General features: G+C 36.8%; 1 protein-coding gene across 1 annotated transcript in view; it reads right to left on the bottom strand.

Moving 5' to 3' along the window:
* Window positions 1-84: 84 nt before the first annotated feature.
* SLC27A6 (solute carrier family 27 member 6) overlaps window positions 85-20,033 on the bottom strand; it is a 73,138-nt gene continuing 53,189 nt past the window's right edge. The window contains exons 5-10 of the mRNA XM_039236700.1: window positions 18,082-18,276; window positions 11,188-11,278; window positions 7,223-7,421; window positions 5,901-5,998; window positions 4,604-4,734; window positions 85-461 (exon numbers count right to left, since the gene is read on the bottom strand). Coding sequence (XP_039092631.1) covers window positions 285-461; window positions 4,604-4,734; window positions 5,901-5,998; window positions 7,223-7,421; window positions 11,188-11,278; window positions 18,082-18,276 — 891 coding nt within the window. The 3' untranslated portion in view covers window positions 85-284. The remainder of the gene's footprint in view (window positions 462-4,603; window positions 4,735-5,900; window positions 5,999-7,222; window positions 7,422-11,187; window positions 11,279-18,081; window positions 18,277-20,033) is intronic.

Genomic DNA, 20,033 nt, shown 5'->3' with positions numbered 1-20,033 from the left:
ACATTTTTACTAAGCGCCTAAATTGTTAACCACTTATTTATCATTTAGAATCTTTACAATTAAAGCAAATATTAGTTATGCACTGAATCCTCAAATAAGACAAATAATCAACTAAAGTTTGTTTTGAATTAAAACAAATAAAGGTCCTACTGAAAGAACAACTGTTGCATATTAAGAAAATATGTTAATTAATGTCCGTTTCCTTCCTCATTTCATGTTAAAGAATCATATACTCGCCTCTCTCCTGTCCTAAGAAAACATGAAAATCCAGTATGTAAAAAATCTTAAAGTTTGATCTCCCCTAACATGATTTGATCATAAAGTTCTTTAGTCAAGGGAACATAAGATCTTTTCAAGTTATCCATCAAATAGAGTTGGTCAGAAATTTTCAGTGGACTAAACCCTTCTTCTACCAAATGAAACTTCCGTAGTTTGAATGTCTCTGTTGTTTCCATATTCTCCTATAAAATAATGGCCAGAATTAGTGGGGTCATTTAACATTATCTAAAATATATAAACAAAATATTCAGTAATATAGACTACAATGTTTAATTATAACACTTTCATATCCATTGACCATCTCTCTATTTACTACTACTTATTCAACATTAGAAACTTTAAAATGCCCTCTAAAACAGTGGCAACTTACCTCTAAACTTTATTCATCCTATAAGAATTATGAAAATCGTCAGGTCACCTGGCTGTCTCAGTCAGTTGACAGTGTCCGACTTTGGCTCAGGTCATGAACCTGTGGTTTGTGAGTTCAAGTCCCACATTGGGCTCACTGCTGTCAGCCTGTCAGCAGGGCCCGCTTCAGATCCTCTGTCCCCCTTTCTCTGCCCCTCCCTCACTCGCACTCTCCCAAAAATAAATATTAAAAAGAGAGTTATGAAAATTGTCAAAAACTAATTACGCCTAATTATAAACATGTCTAAAACACACAGGCTTATCTCTTTAATTCACTGCCAGTACACTATGTACAGAGAATGTTATTAGACACCAAGAATATAAAAGCTATAAAAGAGAACATTCTATTCCATGAGGCAGAATTCATTAAAAACCAGAAGGGGTAAAGGATGATCTAAAACTTGGGTTGCCAGTCTCTGCATTGAGGTGGTTTGTGGTATCCCCGGTGAATTTCCAGAGGGTTCAAGGGATGTTTTGAATTTTCTAGGTAAACCCAGGGACATCTGTCGGTCACCACTCGCAAACTACTAGCTCAAAGTAGTTCACAGTTCCAATATTAGTTTGTGATACGTTCTTCCCAATGATGTCATGTCTTTGTGAAACACGGTTTTCAGTGGTTGCTGTGATAAAAGGCAAGTACAGCTGAAAATCAATGTGGGACAAGAAATTAGGCTGACCCTGTTCAGTCCCATCTAATCCCTGCATCTGAGGAGTTGTACGATGTCCAATTTACTCTCATTGGTACTTTGGTTATTTAAAAATAAAAGTGTTTTTTCTTTCAAATTGTATGGATTACTTTTTCAAACAGCAACTAATTTGTTAGACTTACGAATTTGTTTTGACCTAAATACTGAATAAATGGAAGTTTAGGTATTTGCTTGACTCAAGAATGCCAGGAAATATTTACTGAGACACTAAAGATGCCATGAATCTAGAAAATTTCAGAAGCTCTGCTTTAAGGGATTTAAAGGAGATAAAATGGGGATGCCTGGGAGGCTTAGTCAGTTAAACGTCTGACTTCGCTCAGGTCACATCCTCAGTTTGTGAGTTCCAGCCCTGAGTTGGGCTCTGTGCTGGCAGCTCAGATCCTGGGGCGGCTTCAGATTCTGTGTCTCCCTCTCTCTCTGCCATTCTCCTGCTCATGCTCTGTCTCTCTCTCAAAAATAAATAAACATTAAAAATTTATTTAAATAAAGGAGATAAAATATATCTCTTTGTGGCTGTTTCAGTCATGGAGAAGCAGCTTGTTTTAAATCAGATGACCACGTTGAGGTCCTTATAAAGGTTCTAGGAGTAATATGGCCATTTTTATTTATCCTTTTGAACTAATTCAAGAGTCAGGTTCTCTGTGAATCTTCTTCCCTGATCTCATTCATCCTTACTGTCCCCGCCCTTCCCCAATACTATCATCACAGAATTAGAGCTATGTAGAAACACATACTCTTTTCCTCATTTTTAGAAAATCAGAAGCTCACTATATTTATACTACTGATGTTCTCCCTTAAAAAAAAAAAAAAAAAAGGCTTTATAATGTGCCAGATAGATTTCCCCAGAATAGGTACTTTTTCATTAGGTAATGAAAAATGATTAGGTAATGGTTTAATAAGATCTCATCTAATTATATATTTTAATTAAGATTACTCTTATTCTAACATATAAAGAATATCACCAATTTTTATTGCTATAAATAACACTTTGAAGAGCATCTTTACATATAACACTTGTTCATCCTTGATTATTTTCTAAGGATACATTTCTAGAAATGAAATTACTGAGTCAAAACATATGTAAATTCTAAGAGTCTGATTATATACTTACCAAACTGTTTTCTAGAGAGATTATAACACTTTGTGTTTCTACAAGCAGAATGAAAGGACCATTTAATTTCACTGCACCCATACTGAGGAATACCATATAATTTTTTTTGGTAAAATTCATGTTTTAATTTGTGCTAAATGGACTTTGATAAGATTTTGATTTTGATAAGATAGTTGCTTTATTCATTTTGTCAGATGTGACTTATACTTTTTGCACTGCATCTATCATATCATTTATTAGAATTCATTTGCTAAATAAATATTTTGACTGCCAGCCAAGTGCCATGCATTGTGCTGACTACAGCAAATACTGTAATGAACATAACTGTCATGGCTCTAGTTCTTTGAGGTATTTAATGACACTAAAATATTTCCTAAGTCGGTCCAAGACTGATTTAGACTTCGAGAGTAGTTCACAGGTGAAATATTTCTTCTGCTTAATGAAAGTGGATTTTAAGTTGCCCCAGGAGAAAAATGTTTAAGATATTATTTCATCCATGAGCTGTGTACTCCATTACAATCCACTGTTTCTAGGGCAGTAGGGGGAAGCCAAGAGGGAGCTGGGTATAGTTATAAGAGGGAAACATGAAGAGTCCTTGTGGTATCAGGAATGCTCATATCTTGACTACAGTCAACGATGAATGAAGCAACATGGGTGATTAAAGTGCATAGACCTTAATACACACACACACACACACACACACACACACACACGTGCGTGGGAATATAAGCAAAGCAGGAAATTAAATAAGATGGATAGATTGTATCACTGTCGATGTCCAGGTTATAACAGTTTTCAAAAATATCATCGGTGGAGGAAAGCAAGTAATGGGTAGACACAGGATCTTTCTGTATTATTTTTTACAACAGCATGCGAGCCTACAATGATCTCTGCAAAGATTCCAGTTAAAAGGTGTTACTTCTGCTTCATATTTACTTACCTTTAGTATTTCAGAGTATTTTAGTGAAAATAATCTGAGGCAGTGTATGAAAAAAGACTCTTAAAAATAAAAAAAAAATTATGTAAATAAAATATGTATTTATGACCATTAAGATGATATGTCCCACTGGCCAAGTAGTGACAGGGCCACAAAGATGCTCAACAAATGCTTTAAAGATGAATATGAGGCCATCGAATGTTCCACTAGAGATGTAACAATGATGTGACAAACGTATCCAGAAAAGCTCTATGTGATTGGATGTTAAGACGGTAAGTACGATCTTTGGGTTCACAATACTAAATGCACGAATGGCTGAAAAAATGAGCAAGCAAATTGACATGGTAGCTAAGTAAACTTCTCTTCTTACTGTTTTTTATTCTAATAACCTAAGAAGAGAATGCCCAGCTCTCCAAATACGTTCAGAATTCCCAAAAGGTATAAAGTCCTGGCGGGGGGGGGCGGTTGGACAGAAGGAAGATAAAAATTAAAAGCAGAGGGGCGCCTGGGTGGCTCAGTCGGCTGGGTGTCCGGCTTCAGCTCAGGTCATGGTCTCACGGTTCGTGGGTTCGAGCCCCGCGTCGGGCTCTTTGCTGACTGCCAGCTCAGAGCCTGGAGCCTGTTTCGGATTCTGTGTCTCCCTCTCTCTCTGACCCTCCCCTACTCACACTATCTCTCTCTCTTTCTCTCTCAGAAATAAAGAAAACATTTAAAAAAAAAAATTAAAAGCAGAATTGCATTTGCTTTTAGGCTCTGCACACATCCGGCAGACACCTTGAGGTCAGCTTGGTGGGACGTGATGTTAGGCACAGAGCATCACCTGTCTTTACAAGGCTTGAGGGAAATGTAGTTCTGGCGTGCCGCCTTCTCTGAGGTCTTGAGTGAAGAGGAAGAAAACAATTCTATAATGAGGACAAAGACATCTTAGCATTTCATCATACTCCCTTCTATAATTAGGCTTTGAAGATGGCATAAATTAGCATCCCAATGCTTTGCAGTGTTCTTGAGATTTTCTAATAGAAATAAAATGCCCATAATATCTAAAAGATAAAATATTACTTTGTAAGGAGACCATCTCCTGGATTCCTGGTCTCGTAGTTCAGCTGAATCTTTACTCAAGCACAATTACCTGAATTCTGAAAGTTCAAGCAGTAAGATTACCTGAATTCTTAAAAATCTTGGGCAGGCATAAGCTGGTAGAAAAGATACAACTTGTTCATAAACTTTGTCCAGGTCTAACGACCTATTTGGTTTTAAAATAATAGAAGCCATTCCTGCTTTCCCTTCATAATCTGAAAGAAAAATAGTTTGAAATAGCATTAATTTTACAGGCACTAGGCGATTTTTAAAAGGGTCCTGTTAATTACGTACTAATAGTTGCAAATAGCAACATTAATCCTGTCACAGAAATAACAATGAAACAGTAGCATAAATGAGTGGGTCCTTCTTTGAGCATAAGATTTGCTCCCCAGAAATAAGTTAGGAAGAGGGAATGGTAGAGTCTATTCTTAATCATCCACACCACGTAAATGAAATAGATGGAGTAGAAAACACCATAAGTAACCCCTAGTTTACATCCTACCATCATTAATATAAAATATTAAGAGGCAACATTTATTTACAGGTGAATATATTCCAGACAAATGTACATGTTAAAGGCCAATGCTAAAAATAACAGACAACACTGTTTTTAAATTTAAAAACTAGACTGGTATTCCCATAACTAATTCCACAGATCACTTACTGCCACCTAATCATGCCACCTACGGAGTTTTTCAGGTAATTAGAATCTCCTATAGCTTTTCTCTAGCACCCAATGTCTGCCTGTTAGAGTAAATATCCCCTTCGTCTGCCTCCTATTTAATACTCCCACCTCATGTGTCCTGGGCACCTACAAACATTAGTTGAAAAACATTGTTGTTTATCAAAACAGAACAAAAGAGTCAAGGGGCATAGCGAATCCTATAATTCTAAGTTGGTAACTTTTCTATGTTCTTTTTACCATCGTGAGAAATCCTCTCCTGCATACTTTCAAACATAAATGAGGCCAAACAGATTTTAAAATTATTTTTGAAGAAGACTCAACTTAGCTACAAGTTAGTGTCATAAAACTTTTAAACTAGAACATGTCCCTGTTTAGTAGCATGTATAAACTCTAGTCATAAAGAGAACAATAAACTATGGAAAAGCTGTAACTATTTTCGAGCAGTGAGTCACTGACCAGAGCGATCAAGCTTTACCTAAAAATATACACAGACATTGAAATTAAGTTGGTACCTGATGTGACCATGAAATTTCTTAGCCTGCTCTAGAGCATTACTTGCCAAGGCGAGCCTAAGATACTTATTGTAATTGATAAAAAAAATGAAATGATGCATTAGTAAGATCACTGCAGAAGTACAGAAAAGTGGCACATTCTATTCGGAGAATTCTTCCCAAACCGGAAATATATTCGTACCTGGCACCGCCACCCCATAGACGTTTGTTTCCTGTATGAAATCCAACATTCCAATAACATCAGCAACCTCTGTGGTCGCAACATTTTCTCCTTTCCACCTAAATGAAAAACAAGTTCCAATTAATGCACCTATATTTGAAGAAGTAGGCATCCAGTTTTAGTCGTAGTGCCTTGTGTTTGGCTCTATGCCAGCACCTAGTAACAGAACACAATGGCAGTTTTCAGAACGAACGGAAGGCATGTGCAAGGGAGCACTTTGTTGACAAGTCAATAAAACCAGAATCAGTGTTTTCATTAAAATTACTTCATCTGTATACATTGGTTGCTGTAAAGTGTTTTTCTATAATATGTCACAAAAGGATAAGAATGATAAACCTCTCTATTTTCAGATGTATTAACACTTCACTACATAACATTCCCTGTGTCTAATGAAAGAGATAGAAAAAAGTGAAAGGAAAGCTATAGTGGCTGTGCACGTACTGACCTAATTTCTAGGGATTAACCCCTTTTGCTCCTCAAATGCCAATGAATATTCTTTTTTTAATTTAAAATTTTCTTAATGTTTATTAATTTTTGAGGAAGAGAGAGAGACGGAGTGCGAGCAGGGAAGGGGCAGAGAGAGAGGGAGACACAGAATCCGAAGCAGGCTCCAGGCCATGAGCTGTCAGCCCAGAGCCCTTTAGGGGGCTTGAACTCATGGACGGTGAGATAATGACCTGAGCTGAAGTTGGACGCTTAACTGACTGAGACAACCGGGTGCTCCATGAATATTCTATCTCAATTAAAATAATTTTACATATGTTGAGCACATTACATGGTACAAGAAAGTGAGGAAGTAGGAAGTATGACTAATTTATTCATTCAAACATTTTTTTGAATGTCTTCTGTATGTTCTTCACTGTTCTATAATCATAGATCATGAGTGATAATTTCAGAAGCCCAAAATAACCTTAATTAAGAAATGTAAAAAAGATAAATTCAGCCGTTTTATTGTTTTCATCATTATGTCAAGAATCAGACCGTATTTGACCACACTGGTTTCTGTTTCAACCCTGCCATTTAAACACTATATCTGTCTATTTTATGTTCTAATGAAAGGAGCTCACTGATTTGGACCACAAATGATAAAAACTGACATCAAGATTTAACTTAGGTTTTAATCTAGCAACAGATGGCCAATGAATTTTTAAATGAGGAGACATTATTGAGATCAAAGCGCTCTGCCTGCCCCCACGGGGTCTATAATGTTTCAAAAGAGCTGCCTTGCTGAGAGCATGGTTCACAGTCACAGAACCAGCAGTACAGCCGAGGATATTTCATACCTGAAAGTGTCTCCAATACGGTCCCAAAAATAAAGGAAATTCTCCCGATCTTGGACCATTAAATCTCCTGTGTTGAAGTAAACATCTCCCTTCTTAAAAACATCATAAAGCAGTTTCTTTTCTGTATGCTTCTTATCCCCAGCATAACCAAAGAAGGGCTTCTTCTCATTCACTCGAGAAATGAGAAGTCCAGGTTCTCCTGGGAGAGAAAGGCATTTTTCAGTTATTTGATGAAAATGATTATTACACATATCACGCACGTACTTGATATGTGACCAACCCAAACCAGTGCTGCTGATCTTCCCCTGAACTTATTTTTATTATATTTGACCTCATTCACTCTGGGTGTCTGCATCTAGCAAATCCTTTCACAGACTGTCACGGACACAAATTACTTTGGAACAATTAATGAAAAGGAAACCGAATGTCAACAAAACCATATTAAATTCATTTTACATCCTGTGTGGATAAGCAAAGGCTACTTTTCTTTTACGTTACATAGATTTTTAACACTGAGAATAATGACAACCATATAAATAACCACAGTAACATTTTAAAGAAGATTATGATCGCAGTGATATTTATCGGGCATGTACTTCGTAGCAATCCCCATGAGCCCCTTGCAAATGTTATCCTGTTTATTCTTCACAGAAAGCCTTTGAAATTGATCATCAAAATCCCTATTTCACCGGAAAGAAACCATGGCCCAGAAGGGTGAGGTAAATTACCGAAGACCAACCAACAGATGGAAAAGAATGGACCTAGAACTCAAATTTAAGGCTACAATTCTGCAGCATGGTTTCTGTTCAATTCTATCTCTGGTCTACAAGTTATTAGAAGTTTAAGAAAATGTTTTATTCTTATGGAATGTTGTCTGGATATCCTCAATGAGCAAAAGATGATGCACAATAGTTATTAGCATTACTTATATTTAGATACATTATTTGAAAAAAAGAATTTTCAATCAGATTTACTCAAATTAATCAGGGTTGTGCGCAGCAAGCTGCACAGTAAAAAATTTCTTCTACTATGAGAAGGGTAGAAAGCAAAGGGAAACAGCAATCACTGCCTGAGAAAAAAATTTTTAAATGTTTATTTATTTTTGAGAGAAAGAGAGAGGGAGACAGGATCCAAAGCAGGCTCTGTGCTGAGAGTAGAAAGCCCGATGTGGGGCTTGAACTCATGAACCGTGAGATCATGAGTTGAGATGTGAGATCATGACCTGAGCTGAAGTCAGATGCTTAACAGATTGAGGCACCTAGACACCCCATCCCAGAATATTCTAAGGCCATTGTTGACTTGCTATAGAGAGAGGCAACATCTACATGAATTGATTAGATGGGGTTAATTCCAGCACACTGTAAAGTGATTCATAGTATTTTAACATTCTCTATTGAACTCTTGTTGCTTCCACTCCTTCTGGACATCCTGGCTTCCAAAGGCATATATACCACTGGCAAAACCACACCTGCTCCACTGAAGAGGCTCCTGGTTGCCAGTGTCATCAATGACACCTTCATCTTCATCATCTTCACCATCGCCATTGCCATTGCCACACTTTCCGAGCACTTTCTGGCTACGAGTCATTATTCTGAGCACTTTATTTTATGTATTCCATTTGATTATCATCACAAACCTATTACACAAGCCCTCATATTATCTCCCTTTCAGAGGTGAAGAAACCAAGAAAGAGAAAATAATGTGCCTAGTGTCACACACTTGCCAAATGTTTTTTTAGGCGGGGTTCATCTGACTCCTAAGTCTGTCTTCCGTCACATATTCCTTCAGTCTACAAATCCTCTATTTCATAAATTTCCAAGCTTCTCTTATTTCCCTTAGGATCTGTGTTCTTTTTATTTTTCTTCTTCAAGACACAGGTTGATAGTTTCTTCCCTGACAAAGTAATTATTGCAAATGCTTAAAAAAGATTATAGGGTTTCTTCTATCTGTTCAAGGCAAATGTATGCAAGACACAGTATCATTAATGGAAAAAAATACTGAACAATTCATAATGAGAACTGTAAAACACTAAAGCAGATGTTTGGGGACAATCTGCTTTTTAAGAAACCCTGAGTTCACATACACAGTTCTTATATAAGTAGTCCCAATGTCAGATATGATTGTAATTGTAATAAATAAAATACACTAGGGGTGCTTGGCTGGCATGGTTGGTGGAGCATGTGACTGAATCTTAAGGTTATGAATTTGAACCTCACATTGGGTACAGGGATTACTTACACAAATAGAATTGTAAAATAAATAAAATTAAAAAAAAAAACACAAGGAAAGTGTGCGTTTATAAAGGCCTTTGCAATCATTTTAGAAATGAATTTTCTCTTGGACACAGCTTACAGAGTTGAATTAGGGAAAGATATTTTATAAATGCCCTTAGGCTTGAAATTCAGAGGAGAATGAAATTTGTGTTTTGATAGATAAGGCTTATATTCTTTCCAAGCTTTCGGCTACCAGAACAAACAAACCAACCAGGCTTGCAACCTTTATCTCCATATTTGAAGTAACAATTTAAATGAAATCATCTCTGAAATGTAGTCTAAGCATATTCTGAGGCGGCAAAATGTAATTTTGGCCTGATTTATTCAGACTGAATGTCTAAACAATTCCAAATGCAGATATCTACATTTAAATTTCTAGACTGATTATATGCAGCAGCAAGTTAATTGGGGCAGTTGCTTTTATTAACATGTCTAACCAAAAATTATCAGAAAGTCTTCCTCGGGGGAGGAGAGGAGTGAGTGGGGGAATAGAAGGGGGGAAGTAGCAAGCCACACACCAGGCTCTCTGTAGAGTTCTACACATATCATGCCATTTAATTGTGAACAATAACCTCATAAACAAATATTGTCACCTCTACTCTACATACGAAGAAAATAGTTTCAGCCTGAGTGGCCTGCCCAACGTTGGACAGTTTCTAAGTGTGAGAGCCCACATTTAAATCTAAGTCTGCCTGACTTTTCACTATACATAGAATGATAACTAAGGCATTCTTTTTCACATTATATCTTTGTCATATAGGACATTAGTGCCACTGTAACAACTAGACATGGTAGACTGAGAAAAATATAAGCCCAGGAGCACCTGGGTGACTGAGTTGGTTAAGCATCCAACTCTTGATTTTGGCTCAGGTCATGATCTCATTGTAGTAAGACTGAGTTGTTTGTCGGGCTCCACTCTCTCTCTTCTTCTATCTCTGCCACCCCTCCACGTGTTCTCTCTCTCTCTCTTTCTCTCAAAATAAATAAATAAACTTTTTTTAAAAAAAGGAAATATGAGGGGCGCCTGGGTGGCTTAGTCGGTTAAGCGTCCGACTTTCGCTTAGGTCATGATCTCACGGTTCGTGGGTTCGAGCCCCGCGTCGGGCTCTGTGCTGACTGCCAGCTCAGAGCCTGGAGCCTGTTTCAGTCTGTGACTCCCTCTCTCTCTGACCCTCCCCTGCTCGCGCTGTCTCTCTCTCTCTCTCCTAGAAATAAATAAAACATAAAAAAAAAAAAAAGGAAATATGAGTCCAGTAGTAATCTGTTCTAAGTTTCAATAACTTGGGGCATCTGGGTGGCTCAGTTGGTTAAGTGTCCAACTTTGGCTCAGGTCATGATCTCACGGTTCGTGAGTTCAAGCCCCATGTCAGTCTCTGTGCTGACAGCTCAGAGCCTGGAGCCTGCTTTAGATTTTGTCTCCCTCTCTCTTTGACCCTCCTCCCATTCATACTCTTTCTCTCTCTAAAAAAAAAAAACCTAAACATTAAAATTTTTTAAATTTCAATAACTTACTATTTGAGTGACCCATTTGAGACCCCTAACATCTAATAATTAAACTCTTCTTCCTGCACTGAAATTCCAAACAAGTCCCCTCACATATTACTAATAGCCATTCATTCTAAATTCAGTAGTAATTAAACAGAAATTCAGAAACGTTGCCTGAAGGGACATGGTCAAATGCAAGCATCTTACCTTTTTTCACAGGAGTACACCAGCCCTGTTCATTTCTAATGGGTTCATCTTTCTTAAAATCATACTTTATCATGTCAAAACTGAATAAAAGCTGCCAAAACAAAATTAAACACACAGTAAAGACAAAAACAACAATGAAATATTCCTTTGTGCAGTGACATCTGCTGGTGATGGACTTTTTGTTCAGTCAATTGAAAGTAAGAATGAGAAAGTAGATTTATTCCTATAACTAAACTTTACTGAAAAAAAATTAAATATGTATTTGAAACTCAAAACTGAAGGCAATAGTAAATAGCACTCATATACTGGCATTTACTTCAATTTCATTTTATGTTGCACATTTTCTTAGCAAAATATTAATTTTATTCTTTAATGAGTGGTATCAAGCCCTCATTAACATTCTGGCAGATTCCAGAAGTTCCCAAACTGCATTTATCGTTTTGGTCAAACAAGAACAGAGCCCTGTTCATTACCAGTCTCTTTTAACATGTTTTATATTTTGAAAACTTTCCTCCGGAACTGTTGATATCAGCAGTAGTGTTATTTCTTTTAGATTAATTTGTCAACCACATTCATGGATGAGATTCATTTTACACCAAACCACCATTCAGTGTGCCTGTTATCACATATAGAAGACTTGCAGGTCACAAATTGGGTAATTTTATCATAGGAATGAAATTTAAATATATAACAGCATCTTGACATAGTCTGTGTCTCAGTATTAAGTTTTAGCTAGAGGGAATCCTATTTTTTTCTTACCTCACAAGATTATAAAAATGGCTGTGTTATAACAACACAAATAAAGAAAATAAATCCTCATCTTAAATTTTTTTTTTTAAGTTTTCTAATGTATTTACTCAGAGAGAGAGAGAGCACAAGTTGGGGAGGAGCAGAGTGAGAGGGAGAGAGAATCCCAAGCAGGCTCTGCACTGTCAGTGCAAAGCCCGATGTGGGTCTGGAACTCACAAACTGTGAGATCATGACTTGAGCCAAAGGCAAACACTTAACCAACTGAGCCACCCAGTCGGCCACATCCCCACTTTAACATCCCCTAAATGTATATGTGCGCACATAGGTATAGGTACGTGTATTGAGAGCAAAGGTGCATGGGTCGCATTCGTAAAAGATGAGGTAAACAGGTCCCCACCACTGTGAAGCACACACCTGTGGGCTGTACACACTGCCTCAGAGTTCCCATACACATCTGTGTGCTTTTGTATATTCACATTTGTAAACTCAGAGGCTGGAATGGAAATACAGAAATCATTGCCTCTGTTAATAGAGATTGATCTTGTTTGTTTTCTGACTTCTCCCAACAGAATATAACCTGCACATGAACAGGAATTTATGTGCACTGTGTTCACTGGGTTCACAGGGTCAGGCATACTGAACACTTTTAATAGATTGTATAAAGGAGTGCAATTGATGAGTATCGTTACAAATGTGTTTAAATTGATAGAAAGGGAGGAAACTGATTAGTCAAATATAATCTCTGAAAAATGAAACCACACCAATTTAGGAAATGAAATCAATTTAAATTTCCTCGAATTTATTAACCAATGAAAATGGAACTCAAGTTAAATTACAGTGTTTCTTTAGTGTAAGAGACCTCAGTCCCTGTGAGGTAAAGCATTTAACCTTGACCTCAGAATTTAACCAGAGGTCTGGCTTCACTCTCAGCTTCTGGCAGATAATCTCTATGCCCCTGCAATGCCATGGCCAACAGGAGTGTATTCTTAGCCTCAGGCCGTTTGGCATTCGGATAGTGACAATATGAGTTAGATTTAGTGTCCCTGAACCACACTGATAATGTGATGTAGAGTTGGGGCTTTGGTCACCTAGCTTGACCTCTTGAGGGACTGAAGATGGAGGTCAGCCACAGAAGCAGCCAACTATATTTAAATTGTGGACATCAGGGCTGGTGAGTTTCCCTAGCAGGCAATACTCCATGTACACTGTTACCCGTCAATTCCAAGAGAGTAATTCCTGTCCCCACAGGAAAGGGGTAGAAGCCTTGCATTTGGTGCCCTCCAGATTCGGCCTCACTTCTTCTCTTTCTGAATCCTTTAGATCCTTTAGATGTCATAAACAGTAATTATAAGCATAACGGCTTCCCATGAGTTTTGTGAGTACTTAATCAATTTTCGAACCTAGTCTATAAAATACATCTACTTTTGGGGCACCTGGGTGGCTCAGTTGGTTAAGCAACTGACTCTTCATTTCGGCTCGGGTCATGCACAGTTCGTGGAATCAAGCCTCGCATTGGGCTCTGGGCTATCAGCATAGAGCTTGCGTGGGAGTCTCTCTTTCTGCCCCTCCCCCACTCTTCCTCTCACAAAATGAATAAACTATTTTAAAAATACCTACTTTTAAGATAATAAAAAAGTTTAAAGAGATGTGAAGGAGCCTTTTATTTATACTGTATTTATGGACTTACTATATAAGATGAGAGAATTAGATGAGAGAGTATTTCTGCCTCTGCTCCCACCCAATTCCCATCATTATTAGTCCTATAATTATTTTTATATTTATATTTATTTACTTTATATTTTATATTTAAATTTATTATATTTATATATATCATATTTATATATAAATCAGGATTTATACTTCAATTTCATCTGTAAACATAATTTGAAGATGTTTAATCTTCTATATTTAAATGGATTTAATCAGTCCTTTTAACTGAAGATGATTCCTTCATTTCTAAGTTCTGCTTTGTCTTCAGGGTGACTGGACATTTTCACTGAGTGAGTCTGATTTAAAAGTACTGCATTCTTATTAATAGATGGGTATTATAGTCTCTGATTTCTTAGCATTGTGAGAACACCTCTTTATACTCAAAGAACAATGGGATAAGAAGTAAAATTCTTAGGTGAATATATTACTTTCCTTTTTTGTTTCTTCTCTGGCACTGAGTGATTTGTCTTAATTTTGAGAGATGCCGGAGCTGTTTTGCATCTTCACCCCACACTTTATTCAACCTGTTTTCTCTGGCTCAGCATCTCCTTAGAGATCTTTAATTTGTGCTCAGTAATTTTACCAGCATATATTTTTCTTTTTTTTTAATGTTTTTTATTTTTTTCTGAGAGAGACACACACAGTGTGAGCAGGGGAGGATCAGAGAGAGAGAAAGAGATAAAGAATCCAAAGCAGGCTCCAGGCTCTGAGCTAGCTGTCAGCACAGAGCCAGATGCGGGGCTCAAACCCACGAACCGTGAGATCATGACCTGAGCCAAAGTGGGACGCTTAACCGACTGAGTCACCCAGGCTCCCCTTACTAGCATGTATTTTTCTGATGATCATCCTGCACCAATTTGTTTGTTCCTGGGACATACTGTGCTCTTTTGCTAGAGATTCAAATCTATGAGGTTTTCCTCTATTAGGTTTCAATAAAAGTCTTCTCTTTGATTTTTTTTTTTTCTGCAGGAACACCCATTAGCGTATGTGAGATAATTGTTTATGCTTCCAAAATCTGTCTTTCTAATTTATTTTATATGCCTATTTGCTTATTCTATTTATTGTTTGTGTACTCCTTAATCCCATCCATCTTGCCTCCAGCAATGTTTACAGCCTGTAATGTGGTGTTCACCTCTGCAATACTTTCATTTTCCCTTTTATTTTTTTTATTTGAACTGAGTATGTCTACTTTCCAAGTCCTTTTGTTGATTTACATTTCCCTTGAACTTTCGTCTCTTGAGCTCTTATTTTTAAAGACAATATTATTGTAATTTTTGAACTTAAGGGAAACTGTTTTTCTAAACATTCCCTGGTCATCTTGGAAGATATTATTTTCTGTGCATCCATATTTTTTTCCAGCTACCTTTTATTAAGATTTACTTCTCTCTATTTTTCAAGTTTTATTTTCTCTATGGACTTCATGTTTGTTCCTTCCCAATTATGTGATCCCTGGGTGTAGAAAAGGAAAAGCTAGTCCTCTGCTGTTATTCGGGTTTGTCTCTCAACTGCACTGTCACAAAATTTGTATAGTGTTTGCTCTGAGGTCATAAAGGGCATACACAGCCCTTTACCTGTGTGCTTTTAACTGGTAAGTATGGCACTCAAGAAGGACACTTAGGTCACAGGAAATCTGTGTTGATGCCTCCTCTTTTTCCTTCTCTATTAATATACCATCTCTGTTTAGAGGCTGATTTGTCTCAGACAGTAAATGGAAGCCTCCATGATATTTAAATTTTTGAGAGACAGGCTTATCAAATCTTTCCACATGCTTATAAAACAAGCTTTGGTCCACATTTTTCTGATTCCCTGCTATGGAACAAAATAATATGCACATGAAATGAGAAAAGATAGAGTAGAATTCGTATCACACCAGGTACAATTTTTTCCATTTACAAACTGAAATAACCTAAAGTAAGTTTCCAAATCAGTTGGAAACAATCTGGACTTCTTGCTTTATTGACAGCATTACTGTCTGACAGGGAATTTAAGACATTATAAAATTATAATGAAGTCAAGCCAGTAATGTAAAATACAAAACTTCTTCATTGTGCTCCTGGTGGATGATTACTTTGCAATGACTCAGCTTCACGAAGGAGCTTTAATATGAATACCACATTTTTAATGGAACCAGTGCAATGAGTTGAGAAAATTAACTGGAAGGAGTGTAAAATTCGGTAAAATCATCACTTATTTTTCCAAAATTACTTTTCAGAATGTAGATGCATTTCTATGAGGTCAATAAGACCCTCAAAATCCCAAAGAGTGAATCATCAAAACAGTTTGTATCTTCTCGAGGTCACAAACATCAGAGCAATTTCTACCAGCTTTGAATCTGTTTTTACTTTTTAAAAATCTTATGTTTATCTCTTTTGACACTCCACGCTAAATGTTTAATTTACATTTCTTTAATTTATGTTCTTGATTACCTCCTTCTTTTTTTTTCTTTAGGTTTATTTCAGTTGCTTTTTATTTACTTAAAAAATGTTTTTTTAATGTTTGTTTATTTTTGAGAGAGGGAGACAGAGCATGGATGGGGGAGGGGCAGAGAGAGAAAGGGAGACCCAGAATCCAAAGCAGGCTCCAGGATCTGAGCTGTCAGCATAGACCTGAGGAGCTGTGAGATCATGACCTGAGCTTAAGTCAGATGCTTAACTAACAGATCCATCCCAATGCCCATCAGCTGCTTTTTAATTAATCCCCAGAAATGGATATTTAGTTCACAAATTTTCAACCATTCTTATGTGAGTCTAAAAATTGTGAAATATAATGCTTTCATCTTGATTCAGCTCAAATTACTTTCTAACTTCGATTACATTTTTGTTGTCTCATTGGAAATTTATAAATGTTTTATTTCCAAATATATGGGAGATGAAAGAGCTGTCATTTAAAATGTTTATTTCTACTTGAATTAAACTGAAACATCATCTATATTCAATCCTCTGAGATTTGCTGGAATTCCCTAAGTGGCCCAGTAATCTTTGTGAACATTTCATAAGTGCTTGAAAAGAATGGGTGTTCTGCAGTTTTTTCAATTTATTTTTATTTATTTTTGGTAAGCTCCATAACCTGTGAGGACCCCCACGCACAGCCCCATGCTGGGCTTGAACTTACGACCCTGAGATCAAGACCTGATCTGAGACCAAGAGCTGGACACTCAACCGACTGGACCACCCAAGTCCCCCTACTGTGTAGTTTTTAATGTTTTTTTTTTTAAATTTATTTCTGAGAGAGAGATATATATAGAGAGAGAGCGTGAGCAGGGGAGGTTCAGAGAGAGGGAGATACAGAAACAGGCTCCAGGCTCTGAGCTAGCTGTCAGCACAGAGACTGATGCAGGGCTTGAACACATGAACCGTGAAATCATGACCTGAGCTGAAGTCAGACGCTTAACCGAGTGAGCCACCAAGGCGTCCCTACTCTGTAGTTTTTAGATGCAGTATCCTATATATATTCATTAGTTCAAGTAGTTTGTTGATTGCATTATTCGGTATCATTGCAGATTTTCTTTTGCTTATTCCTTCAAACACTGAAAGAGCTATAATATCCTGCTATTATTCCAGCTTTATTTTGTTTCCACTTGAGGTTATATACATTTTGCTATATAAATTTAGAGACTATTTTCCTTATGTTCACTTTTATTCTTCAAAAACATTGGTGAGTATATATAGGGCGACGGGGTTAAGCTTCTGACTTTGGTTCAGGTCATGATCTCATGGTTTGTGGGTTCAAGCCCCGTGTCGGGCTCTGTGTTGACAGCCCAGAGCCTGGAGCCTGCTTTGGATTCTGTGTCTCCCTCTCCGTCCCTACCCTGCTTATACTCTGTCTTGCTTTCTCTCAAAAATAAATAAAAACATTAAAAACCTTCCTTTTAAATAAAAAAATATTGGTGAGTATGAACTGTATTTTGACAATGACTTTCTCCAAACCAGCTGAAGACATCTTTCAATCTTGTTTTCCATGAGTGCTACTAAGAAATCAGCAGGAATTACTTTTACTCCTAGATAAGTGATTTTGGGGACAGCCTTTGAGATTTTGGCAGTATCTTGATTCATTAGAAGCCTGTACATAATTTTTAAGTGATATAAAAATGAAGAGTAAGCAGAAATACTGCATTGAAAATATTCAGGAGAAATGGAAAGAGTCAAATTAACATGTATCAGAAATTTTCCTTGTTGTTTGTACATTATATCATTAAATTTGAAAACATAAAAAAGATTTACGTATCATTATCCCCACATATAGAGGAAAACACGCGAGATGGTTGATGTTTTCATAGTCCATGTTCACCTAGAAGCCATTACTTTACAGCAGTTCTCAACTTAAAAAAAAGAAAAACAATGTGACAATATTTACCATAATTTACAAGCAGAAAGTCTAGAAGAGAGGTAGGCAGATCTCAATATATTTCTTGCATAAAGAAAATACTATACTTACTTTGTGAAAGAAATTTGTTCTCCCAACAGATCCAATCTTCCCAGTCTGATTCATGAAAGAAATGTTTCCTTCAGTAGCTCCATAAAGCTCACATATCTTAATATTTCCAAATCTGTCTAAAAATTCCCTCCACACATCACTCCGTATGCCGTTTCCAACTGCCAAACGCACTTGATGATCCTTTTCTCCTTCTCTCTGTTAAAGGAAAAGATTTGACTTGTGATCGACTCATTCCAGCTCTCTGTTCTCTTATTATTATTACTTAAATGGAAATATCCAGAAGTTAGTTGCACATATGCAATAATGGAAGTAAAAACAAATCATGTTTAACTCTTGCAGAACCATGTCCAATAGCTAATGAAATTAACACTGGCCTAGAGTAATATAGCTTTTATTATCTGTTGAAAGCTCTGCCTACACTCTAGATTATGAAAGCCTTAATTTGGTAGAGATTAGGTAAGGAGGAAAGCATATTTCAGGAAAAAAGCAATATTTGAAAAGAATTATAAAATGTACTTGAGTTCACACTGTCAGGTCTACTACCTACTATCTATATAACTTGGGACCACAGGTTGAATACCGTTATGATTCTCATTTTATTCACCCGCTGAGAACTGAGAACACCTATCTCACATATATGCTGCAGTATCCGAGTAAACCCAGCACTTAGGAGATGGGAAACAATAAAGTGAGGTCATCTAATCACTGTAATATCTGACAGTGCAAATATTATGGCAACTACTAAGTAAATTTGCCAATTTACTATGGTAAATATTATTTTTGAATGCATAATATTTTCATATTTTACTTCTAATTCATATTTTATTTATGTATTTTTATTAAAATTAAAAAAATGTTTTATTTATATTTAAGAGACAGAGACAGTGGGTGAGCTGGGAAAGGGCAGAGAGAGATGGAGACAGAATCTGAAACAGGGTCCAGGCTCTGAGCTGTCAGCACAGAGCCCGATGTGGGGTTCGAACCTATGAACCGTGAGATCATGACCTCAGCCAAAGTTGGATGCTTAACTGACTGAGCCACCCAGGTGCCCCTAATTCATATTTTAGAATTGAAAGAGAAAATAAAACTGTATTTTCTTCTGCATTTAATACAATAACGTTAAGTAACATCTATGAGAATGGCTATTTTTATAATGACAAGGAATAACAGGTGTTGGCGAGGATGTAGAGAAAAGGAAACCTTTGTGTACTGTGGGTGGGAATGTGCATTGATACAGCCGCTATGGAAAACAGAATGGAGATTTCTCTAAAAATTAAAAATAAAACTCCCCTAAGATCCCATATGATTCTACATTGGGGTATTTATGTAAAGGAAATAAAAATGCTAACTGAAAAAGATATGCACTCCCATATTCACTGCAGCATTATTTACAGTACCCAAGACCCAAAAACAACCTAAGGGCCTACTGACAGATGAATGGATAAAGAAATTGTGGTACACACACACACACACACACAAACACACACACACACACAGGAATATTATTCATCCAAGAAAAGGGAAATATTGCCATTTGCAACAAGGTAGATGGACCTTGAGGGCATTATACTTAGCAAAGTAAGTCAGAAGGAGAAAGGCAAAGATCATGTGATCTCACTTATATGAGAAATCTAAAAACAAAAGCAAAACCCCAAAATCCCTCTAAACCCCAAAGCTCATACATATAGAGAACAGAAACGGGAAGTAGGGGAAGGTGAAATGGGTGAAGGGGATTTAAGGGTACAAACTTCCAGATATTAAACAGTCAAGGGAATGTAAAGTTCAGCATGGTGGGTGCAGTTAATAATGCTGTGCTGAATATTTCAAAGTTGTTAAGGGGGTAAATCTCAAAGTTTCCTTCACAAGAAAAATAAATTTATAACTACATGTGATGTTGGATATTAACTAGACATATTTTTGTGATCACACTGCAAAATACATGACTACTAAAT

The sequence above is a fragment of the Hyaena hyaena genome, unplaced genomic scaffold (assembly GCF_003009895.1).
Source record: "Hyaena hyaena isolate Hyena2069 unplaced genomic scaffold, ASM300989v1 scaffold_115, whole genome shotgun sequence".
Classification (NCBI taxonomy): Eukaryota; Metazoa; Chordata; class Mammalia; order Carnivora; family Hyaenidae; genus Hyaena; species Hyaena hyaena.
This window is presented reverse-complemented; position numbering and strand designations above follow the sequence as displayed.